Here is a 23,669-nt window from a genome sequence, read left to right as displayed (position 1 = left end):
TTCATTTGACTTGAGTTAAACTTCTAGTGGCTATCCGTTGCTGTAATTCTAGCTTCTCAATATTTCATATATTTGTAGCCACTCTTTCTGTATCGGAACAGATGTCTCTGCCTTCAGTCAGTCCAGCATACATGACGACCAGATTTAATACTTAAAATTTGAATTGTCATGCCTGTAATCCCAGCACTTTGGGAGGCCAAGGCGGGTGGATCACCTGAAGTCAGGAGTTCGAGACCAGCCTAGCCAGTATGGCAAAACCCCATCTCTACTAAAAATTGCAGTGAGCAGAGATCGTGCCACTTCACTCCAGCTTGGGCAACAGAGCAAGATGCCATCTCAAAAAAAAAAAAAAAAAAAAAAAACTCAAATTGGATTCTGCTACCTCTCTTCTTAAAAAAGATCTAGTAGGCCAGGCATAGTGGCTCATGCGTATAATCCCAGCACTCTGGGTAGCCAAGGCAGGCAGATTGCTTGAGTCCAGGAGTTCAAGACCAGCCTGGGCAACATAGCAAAACCTCATCTCTACTAAAAATACAAAAAATTATCTGGGAGTGGTGGCACACACCTGTAGTCCCAGGTACTCAGGAGGCTGCAGTGGGAGAATCTCCTGAGCCCAGGAGATCGAGGCTGCAGTGAGCTGAGATCGTGCCACTGCACTCCAGCCTGGGCATCCAGAGTGAAACCCTGTCTCAAAAAAAAAAAAAAAAAAAAATTGTGTAGTGTCTGCCAAGGGTGGTGGCTCACACTTGCAATCCCATCACTTTGGGAGGCCGAGGTGGGAAGATCACTTGAGACCAGGTGTTTGAGACCAGCCTGGGAAACATAAGGAGACCTTGTCTCTACAAAATAATTTTAAAACAGCTGGGCACAGTGGCACATGCCTCTAGTCCTAGCTACTTGGGAGGCCAAGGTGGGAGGATCACTGGAGCCTGGGAGGTCAAGGCTACAGTGAACCATGACCATGCCAAGAGAGTAAGACTCTGTCTCTTTAAAAAAAAAAAAAAAAAGTCTAGTGTCTTCCCACCCACTCCTTTACCTGGCATTTGAGGTATTACCAGCCACTTCCTCCACAAATCTCTTCCTGCGAGCACTGTTCACTTCACACAACCTGGCCTCCAAACCCTGTGCCTTTGTGTCTGCCTTTCCCGTTCTCCCCATAGCATCCTCCCCCTTATCCTTACAGACCCCCTCTTGTGTTGGTTTTGAGTCTTTCCTGATGTCTCAAGCCAAGCACTGCTGTGGCTTATCTCTCACCCACTCTGAACTTCTTGAAGCTGAGGACCATATCAGATTCAATTTGGTCTACTCAAGATCTAGCTCTGAACATGGTGGGTGCCTAAGAAATATTTGCTGAATAAATAGATGTCCCAGGTCCTTGGACATTGTGATTGAGTTAATGAGGAGCCCAAACAAGAAGGGCATTATGGAAAATCTGCAGGTGCACTGGCGCCAGTCCCTGCCTTGTCACCCCAGCAGTCTCCCTTTTGTTATGACCCTTTCGCCTCCTTGAGCAGTTTGGGGGGGCAGTGGGTGTTCCGTCCCCCATCTGGCCCACCCTGGCTCCTCCGGCATGTGGTGCACGGGGTAAAGTACCAAGGAAAAGTCCCTCCCTACCCTCCCCATGAACCCTAAACCTGCCTGGCTGGCGTCCTAGCTCGCGGGCCCTTCATCAGATCTACAATCTACATTTTGTTCTCATCTGCCACCCATTTGTTTTGTTGCCACAGACTTGGGGACAGAGAGCGTCAGTGGCACCCTCAGTTCACTCCAGCAATGTAATCCCCGTGACAGCTTTGACATGTTTGCCCAGACGAGAGGAAACTCCTTGGCTGAGCAGCGCAAGACGTATGTGGGGCCCCTTCTAGTGGCTTTCTAAAGCTATTGGGGGGATTGACCCATGCCTGGTCACGGGCCAGCACAAAAAGTCATTTATTTACCATGTCTAGGACTGCCAGGAACTTTAAAGCATGGCTCTAAGGACTCGGCATTAGATGCAGATACTGAATAAACACCAACTGCCCACTGCCCCTCCTAAACACAAACTCTCCTGCCCTTGGGGTTGATTGGAGTATGATTTCTCCTGTCAGTTGTAAAAGACCGCTTTTCTCTTTCTTCCCTATGCTGCTGCTGCTGCAGACACCACCCTGCCTGGCCCCTCATCCACAGGAGAAGCTTGGAAGCAGGAGGGTACAGCCATGCAGGGTGAACCCATTCCTTACAGCAAGATTTTCCTGACTAAAATAAGTGGTCAGGGCAGAGGCTCCTCTGATAGCAGCTCTGGCTAGGATGAGCCATCTGGAATTCAGGGAGTTGATTCCAAAAGAGAGAATCCCCTGTATCTCAGGGAGGCGCTGTACATGTTTTGAGCTTTCTGTTCAGCCTAAAGGCGGGTGAGACACACTTTTTCCCACCTTTCCCAGGGACCCAGCATCTTGGTGCACTCAGCGGGGTAAGCAGAAACCCAAGGTCCCATGTACCCTTCACCAGCGAAAGTTGCTTGTAAAACAGATGTAGCTAAAGGAGTCAGGGAGTGGAGGAAGACCTCCCCTAATCAATGACAGTCCCAGGTCCCAGAGACTACCTTCCCTGTCAAATGCCACTGAGGCTGCTGCTTTTAAAATAAGAATTAATGTTACTTTATGTCCCCTTTGAGGAGTATTAGGGCACTTTGGACACCCTGACATTGAGCTTCAGAGATGCTCAGTGTTGTTACTCAAGACAGGGATATTTAGATGCACAAAATCTAAGATCACAGAGATTAGTGGCTCAGCCTGAGCTAGGACCCAGGCCTCCTAGTGTCCACTGCAGGGAGACAGACAACATGAGCCCTTAGCCTCTGCTCAATGTCAAGGTCTCAGGAAATGTTTTTCCAAGGACATCTGAGGAAGGACCATAGGACAGAAGTGATTACAAGCCACTACCCCATCCCTCCATGACCACTGGAGGAAAATTAACTCTGCTTGTGCTGCTTCTTCATCTCCAGGGTAACCTATGAGGATCCTCAGGCTGTCGGAGGACTTGCTTCTGCCCTAGACAGTCGAAAACAGAGCTCAGAAGGGGTAGGTCTTTAACCCCGTTTTTTTGCCTGGAGTCTTCTGGAGGGAAAGCCAGGTGGTTTGGCAAAGCTGGCTGGGTAATTCAGCAGAAACTGGCTTGCACAGGGGGCAGATACACCCCAGGGGAGAGACCCGTGGAACCCAGGTAATACCTCGTTGAGTCTTCACCTCACCCCGTGAGATGATGCCACACATGAAATTCCCAGTTCACCCAGGAGGAAACAGTCCCAGGGAGGTGGGAGACAGGCTGAGACACCCAGAGAGCAGACAGCAAGCCAGGGTTCGAATCCTAGGAGTGTCCAGCTCCAGAACAGCTGCTCGTCCTACCACAGTGGCCCCAAGTTCTCCAGGCACAAGTCTCCTATGGTCACCTGTTACAGTGTCCCACGGTGGTGGTCAGTGCTCTGATAAAACCATGGCCTGCACCAGGAGGGACAATGCTGACCCGGGCCACATCTCTGATGGCCATTTGCTGCTGGCCTAGCAGAGCAGTACCAACCCCATTAGAAGGCACTCGAGAGCCAGCGTTTGTTTACAGAGCTGGTGTAGTTGGGTGGTGGCTGGGAGGGTGTTCTGTGGTGGTGAGGGGGTGCAGCACACTGAAGTGGAGGGAATGGTATGTGTTTGAGCCCTCCCCAAAACATAGCCAGGCTTTCTGTACAATTTCAGATTACTAAAGGGGAAAGGATGTGTGTCTTAATGCTTCTCATGATATTTTTCTTTTTGCCTACGAAATGTGTATAGATGCATGTCTGCTTGCAGGGGCAGGGAGGAGGAGGGCCCTTGGAATAGCTGCCAACAACAGCTGGAAGTCCTGTCTGGGTCCCCCAGCTGGGCTAGAGAGGGCAGTGATCATCTGTCCACTGGACAGGAAGGTTTGCAAAGGGCTGTTTGCTTCCTGGGTACCAATTTTTAGCTTTCTAAAGTCCTTGTCCAGTCGACCCAGGCAGGCAGCAGTGCTGGTTTCCAGGGGATGCTCCTTCTTAGGGGAAGGGACTCCCTCATCCATGCTGGCCTCTGCCTGGTGGATCTGAGGGCATGCATCCCTCTGCACTGGTCACCAGAGGGCGCAGAAGAGTCAACTGGCTGCCTTGGGTCCTCAGTGCCCTGCTTTTCCACAGGAGTGGGCAGTGCCACCTGAACCCCTGAGACTGGGACACCCAAAATAAATGCAGTGCTCATGGCTCTGATTCTCCCATTACTTAGAATGTCCTCCCACCTGCCCCAGGGTGGGCATTAGAGAGCCCAGCTAGGGGCCTACCAGGATACTGCCTGGTGAGGACATCCCCTCCTGCTGGCCAACCCTGGCTTGCACTGGGAGCAGCCCTGTTGTGTCCCTACGAGGCTGACCTCATTTGTCCCTCACTCTGGCTCCAGGGCCTGCCTTGTCCATGCCAGGGCGTGTCCTGCTGCACCCCTGCCATTATCAGTGCCCAGGCCTGGGTCTGAGCCCAGGAGATGTGAGTGACTTCCTGCCCTTCGCCCTTTGTGTATGTGGCTTGGACTAGCTCCCTGTTTTCAAAGGTCCCGATGACTCCAGCAGGTTTTCCACCCAGTGGTAGGCAGATTGCTTTTTTTTTTTTTTTTTTTTTTTGAGATGGAGTCTCGCTCTATCGCCCAGGCTGGAGTGCAGTGACATGATCTTGGCTCACTGCAGCCTCCATCTTCCAGGTTCAAGCTATTATCCTGCCTTAGCCTCCTGAGTAGCTGGTATTACAGGTGCCCACCACCACACCCAGCTAATTATGTTTAGTAGAGACAGGGTTTCACTATGTTGGCTGGGCTGGTCTCGAACTCCTGACCTCAGGCACTCCGCCTGTCTTGGTCTCCCAAAGTGCTAGGATTACAGGTGTGAGCCACTGCACCCAGCCATCAGATTGCTTTTCATGTTTACTGCTCAATGGGGTGATGCCGTGGCCACAGCCTCAGCAATACAGGGCAGCAGAGCCTGTGGGCTGTGTGTGTCTACACATATTCTTGCCCACATGCAGCATTTCAGGTTACCTTGTCCCATCCCAAGCCATGCTGACCTAGAAATGAAAACGAGGCCAAGGGAGAACTTAAGAACACAATAAAGAAGGGGAAGGCTGGGTGCGGAGGCTCACGCCTGTAATCCCAGCAGTTTGGGAGGCTGAGGCGGGCAGATCACCTGAGGTTGGGAGTTCGAGACCAGCCTGACCAACATGGAGAAACCCCATCTCTACTAAAAATACAAAATTAGCTGGGCATGGTGGCGCATGCCTGTAATCCCAGCTACTCAGGAGGCTGAGGCAGGAGAATCGCTTGAACCCGGGAGGCAGAGGGTGTGGTGAGCTGAGATCACGCCATTGCACTCCAGCCTGGGCAAGAAGAGTGAAACTCCGTCTCTGAAATGAAATGAAATGAAATGAAATGAAATGAAATGAAATGAAATGATGAAATGATGAAATGAAATGAAATGAAATGATGAAATGATGGAATGAAATGAAATGATGAAATGAAATGAAATGATGATTTGAAATGAAATGAAATGATGAAATGAAATGGAAATGAAATGATGAAATGAAATGATGAAATGAAATGAAATGAAATAATGAAATGAAGTGAAATGATGAAATGAAATGAAGTGAAATGATGAAATGAGGAATTGAAATGAAATGATGAAATGAAATGAAATGAAATGATGAAATGAAATGAAATGAAGAAATGAAATGAAATGATGAAATGAAATGAAATGATGAAACGAAGTGAAATGATGAAATGAAATGATGAAATGAAATGAAATGATGAAATGAAATGATGAAATGAAATGAAATGATGAAATGAAATGAAATGAAATGAAATGATGAAATGAAATGAAATGATGAAATGATTTGAAATGAAATGATGAAATGAAATGATGAAATGAAATGATGAAATGAAGTGAAATGATGAAATGAAATGAAGTGAAATGATGAAATGATGAATTGAAATGAAATGATGAAATGAAATGATGAAATGAAATGAAATGATGAAATGAAATGATGAAATGAAATGGAAATGAAATGATAAAATGAAATGAAATGGAAATGAAATGATAAAATGAAATGAAATGAGGAAATGAAATGAAATGATGAAATGAAATGATGAAATGATGAAATGAAATGATGAAATGAAATGAAATGGATGAAATGAAGTGATGAAATGAAATGAAATGAAATAAATGAAATGAACTTACGTAGCCACACCTCCACAAATCAAATCCAACCAAATCAGTCAAGAAAAGGTCATCCCAGGGGTGGGTGCAGTGGCTCACACCTGTAATCCCAGCACTTTGTGAGGCTGAGGTGGGAGTTCAAGACCAGCCTGGCCAAGATGGTGAAACCCTGTCTCTAATAAAAATACAAAAATCAGGGCCGGGCGCAGTGGCTCATGCCTGTAATCTCAGCACTTTGAGAGGCTGAGGTGGGTGGATCACAAGGTCAGGAGATCAAGACCATCCTGGCCAACATGGTGAAACCCCGTCTCTACTAAAAATACAAAAATTAGCTGGGCATGGCAGCATGTGCCTGTAATCCCAGCTACTTGGGAGACTGAGGCAGGAGAATCTCTTGAACCCGGGAGGCAGAGGTTGCAGTGAGCCGAGATTGTGCCACTGCGCTCCAGCCTGGCGTCAGAGCTAGACTCTGTCTCAAAAAAAAAAAAAAAAAAATTAGCCAGGTGTGGTGGCGGGCACCTGTAATCCCAGCCACTTGGGAGGCTGAGGCAGAGAATTGCTTGAATCCAGGAGGCAGAAGTTGCAGTGAGCTGAGATCGCACCACTGCACTCCAGGCTGGGCGACAGAACGAGACTCCATCTCGAAAAAAAAAAACAAAAGAAAAGAAAAAGTCATCCCAGCTACTCAGGAGGCTGAGGCAGAAGGATTGCTTTGTTTGCACCCAGGAGTTTTTGAGACCCTGTCTAGGCAACATAGTGAGACCTCACCTCAAATAAATAAATATTTTAAAAGGCAATGAAGAATACATCTAAATTTAGAATTCAAGAGTTTAGAAAAAGAATACACAAGCCACTAGAAAAGAGAAAAAAATAAAAGAAAAAATGCAGGAAAAAGAAAAAAGTAGAAATGCTTTTGTAAAACCTGGTTCTTTGAAAAGTTGACCGCCTGCCAACCCTGATAGCCGTAATCGAGAGAAGCAGCTCTGGTCAACCTTCTGTGATCTCCGGGAGATTTTCCAAGGGCACGGGGGTAGTTGGCATGAGTGTATGTTATCCTGTTGGGATTCTTGGTTACTAAACTTTTCTTCTTTTTTCCGGGCAGGTAAGGGGGACATGCCAGGGGTGGAGGTTGGGAGCAGGGCATCAGATTTCCTTACGTGGCAAAGGGTCACATCTGAAGAGTGACTTTTCTGTTTCCACAATATGTGCTATTGACTTCTTTCTCATGGGTCTTGCTGTGACTTTTCTTTCTGAGACTTTTCTGTCCTCGGCCCAGAAGAAAGGTAGAGGTGGGGAGTATGACCTGGAGCCCATAGACAGCTGGCTCATAACCCAAGGAATGGTGAGGAGTCACCAGCCGAGCCAAGCCTGCTGTCCACCCCAGCCCCTACCTGTGTAACAGCTCATGTCTTCCTCTTGTGACCTGCCAAGCCTTTGTGAATCAGACAGTACAAGGCCACACTCTCTCTTTCTGATAGGGGTGCCAAATTTCCCCTCCTATTTTTGCATAATCTCTGTAAGCCACAGATTCCCAGTCCCAAAAATGCCTCCCTGCCCCCGGGCCTTAAGAGTCTGGGACATTAGCAGGGATGAGGAGAGGGTCCTTTCCTTCCTTTTACTGTCTCCGGAGCTCCGGGCAGTATTCACTTTTCCAGGATGAGCACAAGTCACTGTGGCTTTTGCTTGGGAGGGAACAATTCTAAGGGAACAGACTCAAAGCATCTGACCAGTCAGGGAAGCCCCCTCTAGCCCAGGGCCTGTGAATTTGGCAGTCCTAGACTTGACAGATTTTTATAATATACTTACTTGTGTCCACTAAGTCCCTCAAAATGATTTGAAACCTCTTAAAGAATACACAGGCCGGGCACAGTGGCTCACACCTGTAATCCTAGCACTTTGGGAGGCCGAGGCAGGCAGATCATGAGGTCAGGAGATCAAGACCATTCTGGCCACCATGGTGAAACCCTGTCTCTACTAAAAATACAAAAATTAGCTGGGTGTGGTGGTGTGCGCCTGTAATCCCAGCTATTCGGGAGGCTGAGGCAGGAGAATTGCTTGAACCTGGGAGGCGAAGGTTGCAGTGAGCTGAGATTGCACCACTGCACTCCAGCCTGGTGACAGAGTGAGACTCCATCTCAAAAACAAAACAAAACAAAAAACAACACAGTAGAAACAGCATAAAAAGAAGACAAAGCCCAGGAGTGTTCAATGTTGTAAACAGTTAGTCCTCATGTAGCAGAGCTTTCCTGGCCCACAGACCTGCAAGGGTCTCTCCTGCCTTGTCTTTTCAGGTGGCCTGAGCCTGGTGCATGGAGAGAGGGTCAGCTCATCTCAGGCTGTATGCCTCGGGATGACCATTTCACCTCTGGCGGAGCCCAGAGCTCTGGGTACATGTGGTGGAAGCTGAGCTGGAGAGAATGCAGAGAAGGAAAGATGATGAAAGCAGTGCAAACATGGGCCTCTCCCTCCAGGTGGGGTGGGGTGAGAGGAATATATAACTGCCCCTGGTGTGCTATGCTAGGCTGTGGCCAGAGGAAAGGCCAGCAAGTCCTAGACTGCAAGCAGCACAGGGGCCACCTGCTTGAGCAAAGTGTGACCAGTGAGCAGGAACTTGGGCCATGCAGGACCACCCAGAGCCGTGGGAGCAAGGAGCATCTGCCTGCCACCCAGCCTGAGCTGGTGCCCTCTGCACAGCTCTGCTGTCAGCCTGGGCAGGTCTTCCGCCACCTGTCATAGCAGCAGCACACTCCTGCTCTGGGTGAGAAGGCAGTTCCTCCACTAGACCCCAAGCCCATTCTTAGAGAGATGCACTGGCCCAGGCCTCTCATTTGCTTCTTCAGGGACAGACTGGGCTCTGGCCCACATGTTGGGGGCCCTTGCAGCTGGGCTTCTAGAGACCATGTCTATTCATTGGGAAGATCCAGCCCGTGTGCCCTTGTGCCTGTTAATCCTGCAAAAAAGGATACTGCCCACACAAACTCCCATGAGGGTGGCCTTGGCAGCTGGCAGTGGTGCCTGCCTCTGGCCACACAGACTGCCTCGCCACTGCCGGGTCCCCACATAGAGCTCCAGTCTCTAACTTCCCAGAAACAAACCTAACTAACAGCTAACCTGGTGTCTTGCCTGACTGACTGCAGTTTTTTTTTTTTTTTCTTTACAACAAATATTAATTGCTTTGCCTTATTTCCCATAGTGTAGAAACCTTGAGTCTTTTCAAACCTCCCGAGTACAAATTCTTTACTTGGAAACTTTTTGTACTGTTGAGTGAGATTAAGGGCTTTTAGACGTCGTCCCAGTGGGATGGTGCTTGAAGTGTCATAGGAAGGGATTCACAGCTTCTCTGGAAATAGCACACCTGAGCTGCAGAAATTGTTCTTGTTGCATTGAAAACTGGACAGGTGGGCTTCCTTGTGGGCATGGGGCTGTGGGAACCTGCAGAGGAGCATCGGGTGGAACCCTTATGCTCCTGGGACTCAGGTGTTTGGATAGCCAACACAGAAGTTAACTGACACCACCAGGCTCATTACTGGTTGAAGAGAGATGAGATCTGTCAATGGGCTAGGGCCGGGCGACTCTCAGGGAGACTGCTAGGCTTGTGCTCTCCTTCCCTGGCCTCTCTAGTGTAAGGTCTTTTTGCCTCTCCTGGCTGGTGATCAGCTAGAGTTGTCTCCCTTATGCAGGGTGCAGCCAGGAAGATATCTTCATGTGAGAAAATCTAAGTCAAAACAAGAGCAGAGGTAGGTTAGTAAAGAGTGCTGCTGCCAAAACCCAGGCTTGGGTTTGGAGGGCAGGACTCCCTCCTCAGGCCTGGAGGCCCCCAAGGCTCCTCTTACTCTGGAAGGATAATCCTAACCCCTGGAGTACCAGACAGACACACCTCTCCCCCTTGGGCTGGCAACCCTCCCTCCTGATCCCTGAGGCAGAGCTGCCCCTGCCTGCAGTTCCAAGTGAGAATCGGCTGACAGCAGGATGGCTCACCTGCCACTCAGATCAAAACCTGTGACTTCTGACATCCAAGATGCTTGTCTATGGACTTTGAAAATGGGAAGGGCTGGTCTAACCACTGCCTCAGCCAAGCCAGCCTGGCCTACCTATCTTCAGAGGGGCTGAGCTTCAGGCAGTAGTCTGAATGCCTCCAATGAGGGCATTCCTGTGCTAGCTTCCTTCCTTTTCTCTCTTCACATGTCTTCTTCCTTTCTGTCCCTCTCTTCCAACTCATACTCTTCTTCAGATCCCTCAGACCAGCCTTCAGCTTGGATCATTGCCCAGTAAAATGCTGAAACTATGGCACGTCAGTCTGGGTGCAGTGGCTCACACCTGTAATCCCAGCACTTTGGGAGGCCGAGCTGGGTGGATCACTTGAGGCCAGGAGTTTGAGATCAGCCTGGCCAACGTGGCAAAACCCTGTCTCTACTAAAAATACAAAAAAAAAAAAAAAAATTAACCAGGTGTGATGGCTCACGCCTGTAATCCCAGCTACTCAGTAGGCTGAGGCACAAGGATTATTTGAACCTGGGAAGCAGAAGTTGCAGTGAGCTGAGATCACACCACTGCACTCCAGCCTGGGCAATAGAGCAAGACTCTGTCTCAAAATAAATAAATAAATAAATAAATAAATAAATAAATAAATAAATAAATAAATAAATAAATAAAAATAAAACTATGACATATCAGAGCCAACAGCCTTCTTAGGAATCTGCTGGGCCTGCTCCTAGTCTGACAGATGAGGACACTGAGGCCTCCTAGGGACCTGGTGACTCGCCCAAAGCTGCAGCGAAGAAACAGAGTCCCCTAAGACTCAGTGCAGTGCCCCCTCCTCCAGCCAGGGCCCTACTTCCCTCCCATTAGCCTGACAAGGCGCGCATCCTCAGCCGCCTACAGTTTCTTTAGTTCATATTTTCTAAGCAGTGTACATGTTTAGTCTGAGTCTGATATCACCTACATTATTGGAAGGAACTTTGCCCTGTTATAATACTCAAGGCATTTATTTACCAGGACAACAGGTTTAGATAGCCAAGGTTTTGTGTCCAGCCACAAGAAAGTCAATTTAAGCTTACATTATGTAAGCTTAACTGTTAACCATCACCCTGCTTCACCATGGTTCACGCCCTGAGGCCAAGTGGCTTTCATATTGTAATGAGTCAATTCCAATAATTTCTGACATCCCTGGGTTTCTGAATTAGAAAACAGAAGCACCAACCTGAAAGTGAAGTCATAACTTTCTTCTTCTGAGTCATAAGAATTGAAAGCCAAATACAACCTAGCAATCGCCTTATTTCACAGATGCCTCCTGCCTCTCCACCCAAATCTCTGAGGCTTCTTAGGATAGAAGAAACTCGGGAGCTCTCTGGTGAAGAAAGTGGGGTCCAGAGAGGAGTGACTCACCCCAGGTCCTGCCACCAGTGAGTGCGAGGGCCCAAATGGACCCTACCCAGTGCCCTCTCCTCCTCAGTCTGCCCTCTAGGGCTTGGGCTGGAGGATGCCATTCCATAAACATACCAATTACGTGGAAAAATCTAGGACAGAGAAGAAAAGGGTTCCCATGATCCAGCTTTTGGGAAATTATTTATGAGGGGGTGAGGAATTTCTTAAGTGTCATTGTTTATTTTCTGAGCATGTTGGCTCTCAAGATTAATCCCCAAAGAAGAAAATTAAAGTATGACCCAAAGCCTCAAGGGATTTGTTCTTTAACATCAACAAAACAATTAACAAGAAAAATCTGAAGGTTTAAGGCCCCTGACCCCTTAATGTCTTTTTCTAGCTTTTGCAACACATTGGAAAGCTCAGGACATCTAATCTCAGTTTCTGCTAAGTGGACGAAAGCTGGTCAGGTGTAAAACAGGGCTGATGTGCACTCTGACCACTAGTGTGGGGGTGTTTTCTCTCTGGAGATGCCTCTGACTTTCTGAGCTTCAGTTCTGGGTGATAAGACTCCCTGATACCTTTTCAATTAAACATTCTTCTTTTTTTTTTTTTAGACGGAGTTTCACTCTTGTCGCCCAGGCTGGAGTACAATGGCATGATCTCAGCTCACTGTAACCTCTGCCTCCCGGGTTCAAGTGATTCTCCTACCTCAGCCTCCTTAGTAGCTGGGATTACAGGCGCACACCACCACACCCAGCTAATTTTGTATTTTTAGTAGAGATGGGGTTTCTCCATGTTGCTCAGGCTGGTCTTGAACTCCTGACCTCAGGTGATCCACCCTCCTCAGCCTCCCAAAGTGCTGGGATCATAGGAGTGAGCCATCATGCCCTGCTCAATTCAACATTCTTAAGTCCCCAGTAAGTCAAAGAAATAATGGGCAACACAGACATTTCCTAATCTGATCAGTGACTGGCTTGGGCCTTTCTGAAAGTGCTCTTGTGGGCTTCCCACACTGGGTCCGAAGGTAGGACGCAGAGCACATTCCTCAGAGCAAGGGGCCAGCCAAGCTCACTGAGGGAGTGAAGAGCTCTGGTGGCATCGCAGACGCCTGCTTAGTGCTGGACTCCACCTGGGGCCCCAGACCACCCTCCCCCATCATCAGCAGCCGGTGTCAACCTCCAGGACTGGAGCTGTCACATCACTGCTGGTGATGTATGTTCTTTGTTCTTTTTCTTTGTGAAGGTCGTGTTAGTTTTTACATTTGATAGACACTGGGGTATTCCTTTTACTGCTTATTTTTACTTTAGTCTTACCCTAGATCATGGCATTGGGTGAAGCCAGCTCTAGACACAGTGATGGCATTATTTTATGGAAACAGGGGTCTTGCAAGTGAGCCCTGAAAGGGAACCTCCCAGAGCCAGGGTAGGCGAGGAGGTGATGAAGGGCCATCACCTCATTTCTCTAGGCTGGAGCCAACATTCCATTAACATGGCTTCTGGGGAGTTAAAGTTTACCTTTACTTCTTATCAGGTCATATTTGACAGCAAGTTAAACCTTCTTAGCCACATGGATTTTTCAGAGTCTCTGTGCCTGAGGTGCTTGGCACAGGGGCCCAAACAAGGTGACTGTTCAGGCGCCCCCGTGGTACACCTGAGTTTGCCTGGAAGCCGCCACCTCCCTGGCTCTGGCCGCAGTGTCCCAGTGCTCAGCTGAACTTTGTTTCTTTGACTCCTGAAGCACAGCCAGCCATTGAACACAGGGAAGAAAGGACGAGACTAAAGGGAGCTGTTGCTTTCAGGACTGCTTCATGAATTTCCCCTAAAGAGACACAAAGAAGACTAGAGCCCCATAGTCCCCTTTGTCATCAGAGCCCTCATTTTTGCTGTGTTTCTGTTGATGGTAAGATGTTCCTGTCTCTGTCTACCAGGCCACACCCAGCCCGACGGAACATGTACCTCCTCTCTCTCCACTCAGAAATGCACCAGGATGCATTTCAAAATCTCTTCAGCTGAGCAAACAGACCCCCGCCTGCATCCCCCAGGGCTGGTGCTGCCCTGCCCTCTGAGCACCTGTACCCTGCTCTGGGCAGGCCGTCACTTGGCCTCCCCTGGGTTGGGCTCGACAGCGGACTGTCATAGTGGCTGAGTTCAAAATCAGCCTGCATGGCAGCGCCTTCCTGAGGTTAGAAGGTGTTTTGCAGCCCCTGGCTGAGAGGCCCCGCAACGTGAGAGTGGACACCCATAGTCAAAAAGTTCTCCATTTCAAGAACGCGTACAGCCACCTTCCTTACCGCCGGCCCCTGCTGGGCAGCCTGCTGCTTATCGTTTGCACCTCATTGCTTTCCTCACCTGCCATCTCACACGTGGCTGCCCTGTGTTGCCCCTGTGTGCCGTGCCAATTGTGTTTTTTTGCTCTGTGTACATTTTGGTTTTATTTGGGGTTGCTGTTGATGATTTTCTTTGTTCCGGTGTTCTGTCTCCCCTCGCTGGCTGTGTGGGGGCTGCCTGGCCCGCTGCTTGTCGCCTCCATAGATCCCCGTTGCGCAGCCCTCTGTCATGGACGACATTGAGGTGTGGCTCAGGACCGACCTGGTGAGACTCGACTTTTCTACTTCATGTGTGGGGTGTGGAGCGGCAGAGGCTCTTCTGAGGACAGGCCTTGGGGGAGCACCAGCAGGGGCTCCACCTCTGTCTGGGTCAGTGGAGAAGGGAGGTCTGGGCACGCTCCATAGCTGCTCCTCCTCCCCGACATCAGCCCATAGCTGTGGATGCTGCGGTGGCCTCCAGGCCTGCGGAGGCCAGCTGTGCTGGGGCAAGGCCCTGGGCACCAACTCCTTTACCCACACAGTCCTAGCCTTAGCCGGCTCCAAAACATACACTTGCCTTCCCCCCAGTTTCTTTTCCATTTAAGATGTGTGTGCGTGCTTTGGTTTTTGGGGGGAGGGAGTGTGGGGGGAGCATGTTTTGTTTTGTTTTTTGTTTTCATTTCTTTTTTTTTTAATTGTGAAGTATACACACAGTGCTTTTGTTTTTAATTCGCTGTCATCCCCCTCCTCTCTTCCTGATTTTTGATTTAAAAGAGCCCCTGCCCCAAAGACCCATTGTCTCCATCCTAGAGATAGGGCTAGAAGATGAGGATACTATGCATCTGAAAATGGCAACAGGTCCCAAGAAAGGAGAGCTGCAGTGGCTGCCCGTGATAACTGCTGGCCCTCCCTCTGTTCTTCACAAAGCACTTTCACTCTCAGCAGCCCAGCAGGGGGTCAGGGTGGCAGGTGAAGAAGTGCACTCTGGGAAATGGCTTGCCCAGAGTCATGGGGTAGTTGGATTCTCCCCCAGAGCTGGAGATACCTCATCTCCCTCCTAGCTGCCTCCTCTGCAGGGGGCCTTGTCCCCAGGCAGAAGAGCCTGTTGAGTTCTTTAACCACAGGGTCAGCCTGGCTGTCTTTGGGCTGGTGACCTGGCCACCTCCCACACTAGGACAGCAGGCCTCAGGTTGGGGCCTCTGGCTGCTCTGGGCCTCCTCCCCAGAAGGTCAGGCTTTCCAAACACATGCCTTGCCAAAGAAGGCAGCTGCCTGGGTGTCAGGGAAGAAGAACACACCCCAGGACATCTTCCCAAGGGGATGCCTCGGAAAGAAATTGCTTCTCTCGCAGAAGCAAGGCAGGAAGGACCAAGGTCCTTAATTTCTAAGGGGGACCCCAGGGTCCAGACAGGGAAGGGATGTGTCCAGTAAGGCTACATAGCAGGTCAGTGGTAGAGCCAGGAAGGAACCCGGGTCTCCTAGCCCAGCCCAGGGCTTTGTCACTTCCCCATCCTGCCCCTTCCCAATGAGGCCCTGCACATGCTGCTCTTCCCCAGTCCCCAGGGAACCCCGTGAACTCAAGACACTACTGTGTTCTCCAAACAAAATCAAATCTGATGCACTTTAATTTTTGAGTGCACAGAACTTCCATGGCTCCTTCAGGAGCCAGCAGCAGGTGATATAATCTGGGCCACAGGAGGAGGCTGGTGCAGCTCCCAGGAGGCGGCAGGACATGGCTTCTGGAGGCACAGCCTCCACTGCCAAAGTACCTACTGAGTGACAGGCCCTGTGCTGTGGGCTTTGTGGCCCTGAGCCATCCAGGCCTCGTGCGGTTTCCAGCTATTGGTGTGAACAGCCTCTTCCCAGAAACCCTGTGGCTGGCAGCGAGTGGGTGTTGTGTTGGGCACACGTGACCCTGTGTGTGCTCAGGGTGTGCTCAGGCTACTGCTCTGTAGCTCAGGCTACACCCCTGTGGCTACTGCTCTGTGCCTCTCCCTAGAGCCTCAAGAGTGCTGAAGGTAGGGTCCTGCCCTCCTCAGCCCAGGCTGGAGAACCAGCCTGCACCATTTTTGGAGTTTTCTCTCCAGCCCTTCTGGAGGATCAAAACCTAAAACATATTTGAATTTTTTTGCTTTTGTTTTTTGAAACAAGGCTTCTCTTTCTTCAATAGGAAGAACAGTATTTTACTATTACAGAAATCTGGAAACAGGAGAAATTAGGAAGTTTTGTTTGGGCTGCCCTGGGTAGTGCTGCCCTAGGGTGGCCATGGGCAGACAGAGGTGGCTGGGCGGGCAGTGCTTGGACCACTGCCCTAATTTCATTCTCTCTGCTCCTCCCACAGAAGGGCGATGACCTGGAGGAGGGTGTCACAAGTGAAGGTATGGCCTGGCCAATGGCCTTACAGCCCCCTTTTGTTGCCCCTGCCCAGGCTGCACAGGAGCCAGCCCCCATCACCTTGGAGCCCCCGCTGCCAGAGCACCTACTGGTGCCAGGCCCTGAGCTGTGGACTTCACAGCTGGCTTGGTCCCACCCAGGTCTTATGCTGATTTAGGAAGCGTGATTTATCTTGCTTATTGGGAAACAGAGGTCGGAAAGAACATGTGACTTCCACAAAGTTGCAGAGCTGGTGAATAGCAGGTGCAGATTGCCACCTGGTCCCGACCCACAGGTGCTCAGCCCAGCTCAGGCACGCGCAGTTTGTGGGGGTGCGCATCAGGACCCTTGGGCCACTGAGCCAGAAGAGAGGAGCCTCTCCGAGGTCTTCGTTCTCCCACGTGGCTACCCCCCACATCCTCTGTCCTTCACATCCTGCCTCCCCGAGCTCATCTTGCCCCGCTCCACCTGCCTCTCCATGCTCCTGTCGCCCCTCCCAAGTCTGCCAGACCCTGTGACCAGACCGCTGTGCAGGGAGGAAAACTTTAGAGGACCCTGCTCCCGAGCTCTGGATGCCCATATAAATGGGGCCCTCCCCCCGCCACTGCCTTCCTCAGCATCTCGTCAGTCTCCCCCATTGGTGGGCAGGGGAGGGTAGGTGTGATGGTTCCTGCCTGGTTAATCAGGAGCCGGCCCCTCCAGCTTACCCTGCCCCACCCCCAGTGCTGATCTGGAAAATGGACAAAACTGGAAATGGACAAACTGGACAAAATGGACAAACTGGAAAATGGACAAAACCCAGTGCTGATTTGGAAAATGGTCAGTGGTTGGGTGAGCGCTCTGGGCTTTTTCCAGAGCCTTTCCCTACCGGGCCGGAGGGCTGGGCACACCCGGGACCCTCCCCCAACACTGCAGCTTACAAAGCCCTCCCCTCCTAGGTGGGCTTCATGCCTGCCCTAGAGGAGGAAACAGGCTGAGGAGTGGAAGGGTGCGCTTCCTCTGGTGGCCGGCTCTCACCAACCCTGACCCTTGCCTTGGTTTGTATTGCAGAGTTTGATAAATTCCTTGAAGAAAGAGCCAAAGCTGCTGAAATGGTTCCTGACCTCCCCTCGCCCCCCATGGAGGCTCCTGCCCCAGCCTCAAACCCTTCTGGCCGGAAGAAGCCAGAGCGGTCAGAGGATGCCCTCTTCGCCCTGTGAGCGGCTTTGTGGTTTGCCTCCCCAGATGGCGGGTCCCCACTCGCACCCCATGGACACCAGGCACTGGCCACTCCTGCATCCCCAGCTCCACACGGCCTGCACACCTGTGTCTCCATGGAAATGCCACCGTGTCTGCTCCCGGGCTTCCCACTAGTCAGGACCAGCTTTAGCCACCTTCTTTTCTCTGAGTGGTGGGACAGCTGCAGCCAGAGACTCCTTTCCCTCCCACTACGGGCCCCTCTGCCCATGTTTCCTCTAAGGAAGAGTGGGCAGAGTGGCCCAGCCCCAGGCAGTGCTTCCTGAGCAGACCACCCGGACTGTCTTTCCTCCACCCACCCACGGAGAAGGAGCAGGCCTGGCCCTGCCCTGTGCTCACCTCTGCCTGGCTCAGCAACCTTCTCAGGCATTCTGCCCACCTGGGCACCTCTCTCCCCAAAGGGGCTTTGTGGCATCTCTGGAAGAGCAGGGTGCGCTGCACCCACCTGGGGCCTGGTCTCCCTCCTTGGACTTGTCACTTTGTGACGTTTGGCTTGTCGGCACTTGAGAAGGCTCTGCTGGGTGTCCACGGAGGGTCTCTCACCTTGACCCTCTCTCCATCACTCAGCTGCCAGCGCAGGCTTCACACCCGAGCTGGCTCAGCAGCTGAGCCTGGCACCAAGGGGCCCTGCAGGCTCCCAGGGCAGGGAGAGGGCCAAGGACAATTGGGAGGGCAGCAGGCAGCCCGCAGATGGTGGCCATGTGGCACGCTGCTGAGACAACACTACCAATAAACCAAACTGCCGTGCACACACTGCAGGCTCACACCCGCACACCTGGCCCTGGCTTGTGGAGGGGCTTGCATTGGAGGCATTGCTCTGGCTTGCCTGGGGAAGTGTCGCAGGTGTGCACATGGGCCACACTCAAGGCTGTGGCCTGGCCTATCGTAGCCTCACACCTCTGCCTCCAGAGCCAGCAGTAAAGAACTTTGCAGCACGCTTGGAGGTTCCCAATGACTGAGAGGCCTGAGCAGCACTAAGGCCCCCGCACTGCTCTCTGGCATCGGCCTTGGCCTGCTTGCACAGACTGTCCTGACAGCCTGGCCTCCTCCCACCTCAGAGGTTCTCTGGCCACCAATTTATACTGTCTCCCCAAGCTGATCCTGAAGGCAGACAGAGCAGCTAGGGGCTGGTAACATATACTCCCATCCTGTGTCCTCGCTGGTGTGTCTCCTGGCCATGGGCAAGGGACTCATGGGTTATCCCAGGTGCTGGTCCAACCAGACACCTCCCCCACACCTCTCAGCAAGCTGCTGTTGCTCAGAAGAAGGAGAATGCTGCAGCTGTACACACCCCCGTGCGTCTTGGGCCCAGCTCACTGGGTCAGTCTGTTTCTGTCCCCTCCAGCATGCACTGCCTAGGTCAGCACAGGTTCCTGGCCCATGGTGTAGTTAGCCCTTCCCATCTGGCAGGATGGCCCAGACCACCAGCCAAGCAGGGAAAGGGGGCTGGGCTTGACAGGAGAAGGGACCAGTGACACGGTCTTTGGGGAGCATTCAGGATGGCGACTTCAGCTGGGAGCCATGCTGAGCACCAACAGGAACTGTTCAGTGAAGAGCAAGTGCTGCCCGACCCAGGACCCCGTGCCAGGCTAGCAGCCCTCCAGCTTCCTCCTGAGAGGAGACCTCGGTCTGGCTGAGGGTGGGACTAGCGGGGATGTCACACTCCAGTTCCTCAGGTTCACCCAGGGAGCTCCTCCATGGAGCCTGGCCAGCCTGATTCTAGCCCTGTCCTCTCTGGCAGTACGTGCCACACCTGGCCTCTCTGCTCCCTGACGCTTGACGAGCCCCTGCCTGTCTCCTCAATGTTTCTCAGAGACAGACCTCCCTGAGGCCAGCTTGAATGTCAAGACTTCTGAAGTCAGCTGGCTTCACTTGAGCTGCAGAAAAGGTGGCTGGGATGGCCCAGGTGCACCCAGAGGCCCCAGCCCTTTGGCTGCCTTTGGGTTGTGACTTGGGTTGTCTCTGAGGCCCTGCCAGAGCTGGGCCTGCGGGTGGTGGGCGGCTGGACCTCGGGCAGTCAGCGCTGTGCAGCCTCAGCACTGTAGCCCAGACCCAGTGTCCTCGGAGGGAAGAGCCAGCATCCCTGTCCCATGGAACGGGGAGTCCCGGAAGGTCAGGAGCCTGGAGGCTCTGAAAGGAGCAGGGCTTCCATAGTGCTTGAAGCTGGGATAGGTGCCCTCCTGGGGAGCCCCCAGCAAAGCTGTTTTTCATACCCACGCCCAGAGCTGCCCCACCCCAGTTCCGGCTCCCGCTCTGGCTCCAGTGCCAGCTGGTTGCCAGCCATGATTGGAGAGGCCTGGCTGTCCCAGGGGCAGCAGGGAGTGGTGGACCTGTATGGGCTGGCAGGAGGCCATTGGCCATGCTGACAAGTATCACCTGCCTTCCTGGCCTGGAGCCACCCCTCGGGTGGCTTTCCAGTGCCTACTTGCACCTCCTATCCAGAGGTAGCCTTCCCCACCTGTAGGCAGAGGGAGCTCTTGCTTGAGACCTTCACAGGAAGCAAGTACAGCCCCAGTGACCTAGAGGGGCTTCCGCTCAGCCCTGGCGAGATGTCCTGTCCTGAGGTCTCTGCTCCCAGACTCCACCATCTGGGGAGCACAGTCCTCAGGCTGCCTGGTCCAGGAAGGGGGCGCGAAGCTGTCAGGAAACCTGGACTCTCAAGGCCCACCAGCCTCTCCGTGAGTGTTAGAAATCACAGATACAGTATATACTTAATTACACTAAATTATTGCTGGGATTCCTCATAAGCACTAATTATACCTGATTATAGGTTAAAATATTTATTTTGTCAAAATATTTTCTTGGGAATGTGTTTAACCCTTTCTGTGTTCATTGTGTGCTGAGATGTGAAAACTAGCCATTCCCTCCTGCCTACCGTTTTGGCCAGTGGGCAGCAGAGAATGGCGCCATGTGCAGTTGGGCCCCCGGCACCGTGGGCCTTCGGCCCGCCTGCCACGGAGTGGCCCTGCCTGGGCAGCCTGCAGGCACTGAGCAGACCAACTGTGGCCAGGCTGAGAGAATGACCGGCTCGCTTACCAGCGTGCATGGGACAAGGGGCTTTGGAGCCTCAAGGGGTTGTTGGCCTGGGCTGGAGGGAAAGGTGACCATCCAGCTTTCTGTCCTCCTGTCTTTCTGTTAGCGCCTCCACGTGAGTGATGGTGCCTTGGTTCACTGGCCTTCCCCCACCTCCCCACCCTGCCACCTGGTGATCTTGGGGCCTGTGCTGTCACTCCAGCCCCTGGGGAGGAGACGACCCAGCCGGGAGAGTTGGGGCAAGGGCTCTGCGTGGCCCAGGGGCAACAGATGCTCGCAGGGCAGCTGCTGCCAATGCTCACGCTCCTGCCCCCCTCCTTCCCACTGCCACACCCCATCCTGGGTCCCCGCAGACACACATCTCTAGCTCAGTCGGGCCCAGCCTTCTGGATGGCTCAGGGTAGGCCATGGGCCCACCTGGGGCCAGGCCAGCCCCTGCAGCTCTGGAAGAGCAGTGTGAAGGAGCGCTTGCTTGCAGCCTGGCCTCAGCCTCTGGCACTGCTGGGTGGCCCCCAGGAGCCTCTCCACTGTCGGCTGTGGGGACATCTCATCCATTTGGGTTACAGCCAGCCTTCCCCACCCAGAGAGAAATGTTTCCACCCCAGAGACATTGCTTGTCAGCCCCTGAAGTGCTTGCCTCCCCCAGTGCCCGTCACCAGCCCTTCCTATCTGTGGGGTCCAAGACAGGCTTCCCCTGCAGCCACCAGCTGCCGGGAGCAGCCATCAGCCCCTGAGTCAGAACTGCTTCTGTCTGTCCATACCTCCAGGCTCTCCCGGAGACGGGGACAGATATTTATTTCCTAAAGTTTGCACTTAATTGTGAGGATTCTCAGGATTGTTGGGGGCTACCTGAAAAAGAGGAATGTGTTGAATGTTGCATTTGCTGTCCACTCGTCCTAGTAGTTTAGTGTTCTTGTCACTGTCATGTGTTTCTGTGGGCAGAGCTGGTTCTGGAGGGTGGGTCAGTGCACCCGAGGCTCAGAGCATCCATCCACCCCACTGGCCCTCCTTCCAGATACCCTCTCTCTAGTTGGGTTCTTGCATGTAAAATACTCCACAATAAATAAGCAATTGAACAAATTGTGCCTGTGTGGTCTGTTGAATTGTCTACGACTGTCCGAAGGGCTTGCCAGTTTTGACCACCTGCTTTCTTGAAGCAGAGGTGGTCATGGGGACCCTCAGTCCACCCTTCCCCAGTGCCCAGGCTGCCTGAGCAGCCCGTTACCTGGCCGGGAAAATCCCTGTGCATGGCCTAGGTTGTGGCGTCGGTGGGAGCAGCTGTGAACCTGCCACAACCTGCCTGAGAGCTCTAGGACCAAGTGCGGTGGTTGTTCCTAGGTCCCACCCTAGGTCCCAGATGGGCAGGAGGAGGCCACTCATCCTTGCCCAGGGCACCCAGGCCTTGAGCAAGCAGGCCTGAGCCAGCCCCGAACCCCTCTAAGCCCCAGCCCCCACCCTCAGCTGGGCTGCCACAGCTGGGCTGGGCATCATCTGCAGAGCCTATGCCGGGCACTGAATTTGAGAAGTGCTGCTCCAAGCCAGGTGGACTTCACACTTTCTTTGTTAACAGCTTTACTGAGATTTAATTCACATAGCATACAGTTTACCCATTTAAAGTGTACAATTAAGTAGTCCAGAATATTCATAGAGTTGGGCAATCCTCCCCACAACCAAATTTAGAACATTTTTATCCCCCCAAAAAGAAACCTGTCTCCTCCCATCCCTGCAGCCTGCTCTCCCTTTCTAAAAAGGCTTCTTTTCCCCTCTCCCCTTGTCCTGGAGGTGGGTGCCTGCAGCCCTTTGTTGTAAGGCAGCTGTCCTCCCAGAAGGAGGCCCCTCAGGCCCAGAGACATAGGGGACCATAAGGGGTGCACTGTGGGAGCCTGTGGGACCTGTGCCTTCCCCAGGTGGCTTGGGAGGCCGAGGGCCCTTTAATCCCTTCGCTGGGGCTTAAGGACAGACCTCAAGTCAGGGTGGACTCGGCAAACCCCCGATGAACCTGGAGATCTTCCCAACCCCTTGCTATGCCAGAGAAGACATGGAGGACTAGAAAAAGCTGTATGCTTGCCCCAGGCCACACAGGGAGTAGTGGCAGAACCAGCAACCAACCCAGAGCCAGACCTCCCAGACAGGGCCATGGAGTGGGCAGGAAAGACACCACTTCCATGGCCAGCAGATAAAGCTGGCAGCAGCCCTCTGGGAGGGTGGCTCAGGAGGGGCTCTCCTGCCCACTGATACGAGGCAGGTCACGGCAGGGGCTGTGTTGGGACCACCACCATCACCAGTCGTAGCCAGAAGGGGCAGCACCCAGCTCCCTCTGGCCAGTTGCCTTCCTGGGCTCCAGGAGCTCTGCAGAGCCCTGTTTCTGACCAGTTGGAGGGAGACAGAGGTTCCCACACCCAGGGGGGAAGGGGAATGGGCTTCTGAAGTGGGGGTAGGGGGCTGCAAACCCAGGTCCCTTTGAACAGACAGCACAGACCCTGGCTCATTATGTGCTCCCAGCACTGTAGCAGGCAATGTGAGCACTGAAAGAGGCCTGAACTCTATCCCTACCCTGTGGAGGGTAGATTGGTCCTGAGGCACCACTGTGGATCACCAGGACACCTAGGCCACTTGTACTTTCAGCAGTGTTCCTGAGAGCCTGCTGTGTGCCAGGCTGATGCCACCGGGGAGGGACAGGGCTGCTCCAGTCCTGCCCTTGGGGAACGTGCAGCCTGGTTCCATTCCCAGAGTCAAGGGGACTCTGCAGTCAGTAAGTGTCGTAGCCCTCTTCCAGGGCCTGCAGGCAGAGGAGGCTCTGAGCTGAGCCCCAGGGCACTGAAGCTGCACACTTGAGGTGTGCATTGTGGGAGCCTGTGGGTAGGCCAGCTGCACGGGAACAGGAGGGTGGCCGTGCAACTCTGACTCAACCGACTTGAGGGCACTTGCCGAAGTGTGCTTTCCCAATACATTCACAGCTGTTCTGATCAAGGAGGGGCTCTGTGGAAAAAGAAATTGGGGAGGCCGGGCGCGGTGGCTCAAGCCTGTAATCCCAGCACTTTGGGAGGCCGAGACGGGCGGATCACGAGGTCAGGAGATCGAGACCATCCTGGCTAACATGGTGAAACCCCGTCTCTACTAAAAAAAAA

At 52.5% G+C, this 23,669-nt stretch overlaps 1 protein-coding gene across 10 annotated transcripts in view; it reads left to right on the top strand.

Moving 5' to 3' along the window:
* Positions 1–21,623, top strand: part of TOM1L2 (target of myb1 like 2 membrane trafficking protein) — a 130,645-nt gene extending 109,022 nt beyond the window's left edge. For 2 of the 10 annotated variants that reach the window (XR_002726271.2, XR_002726272.2), the window contains 4 exons: positions 1,728–1,845; positions 2,984–3,059; positions 14,127–16,277; positions 17,323–21,623. Coding sequence is in view for 8 of the 10 variants with exons in the window: in XM_023191722.2 (XP_023047490.1) it covers positions 1,728–1,845; positions 2,984–3,059; positions 14,127–14,186; positions 16,241–16,277; positions 16,975–17,091; positions 17,323–17,471 (557 nt within the window). In the remaining 2 variants the exon portion in view is untranslated. Of the gene's footprint in view, positions 1–1,727; positions 1,846–2,983; positions 3,060–7,486; positions 7,574–11,514; positions 12,267–14,126; positions 17,110–17,322 lie in introns of those variants that run through there. The other 8 variants (XM_023191722.2, XM_023191730.2, XM_023191724.2 and 5 more) reach the window with 8 other exon arrangements.
* Positions 21,624–23,669: the final 2,046 nt, after the last annotated feature.

Source organism: Piliocolobus tephrosceles, chromosome 16, assembly GCF_002776525.5.
Source record: "Piliocolobus tephrosceles isolate RC106 chromosome 16, ASM277652v3, whole genome shotgun sequence".
Classification (NCBI taxonomy): Eukaryota; Metazoa; Chordata; class Mammalia; order Primates; family Cercopithecidae; genus Piliocolobus; species Piliocolobus tephrosceles.
This window is presented reverse-complemented; position numbering and strand designations above follow the sequence as displayed.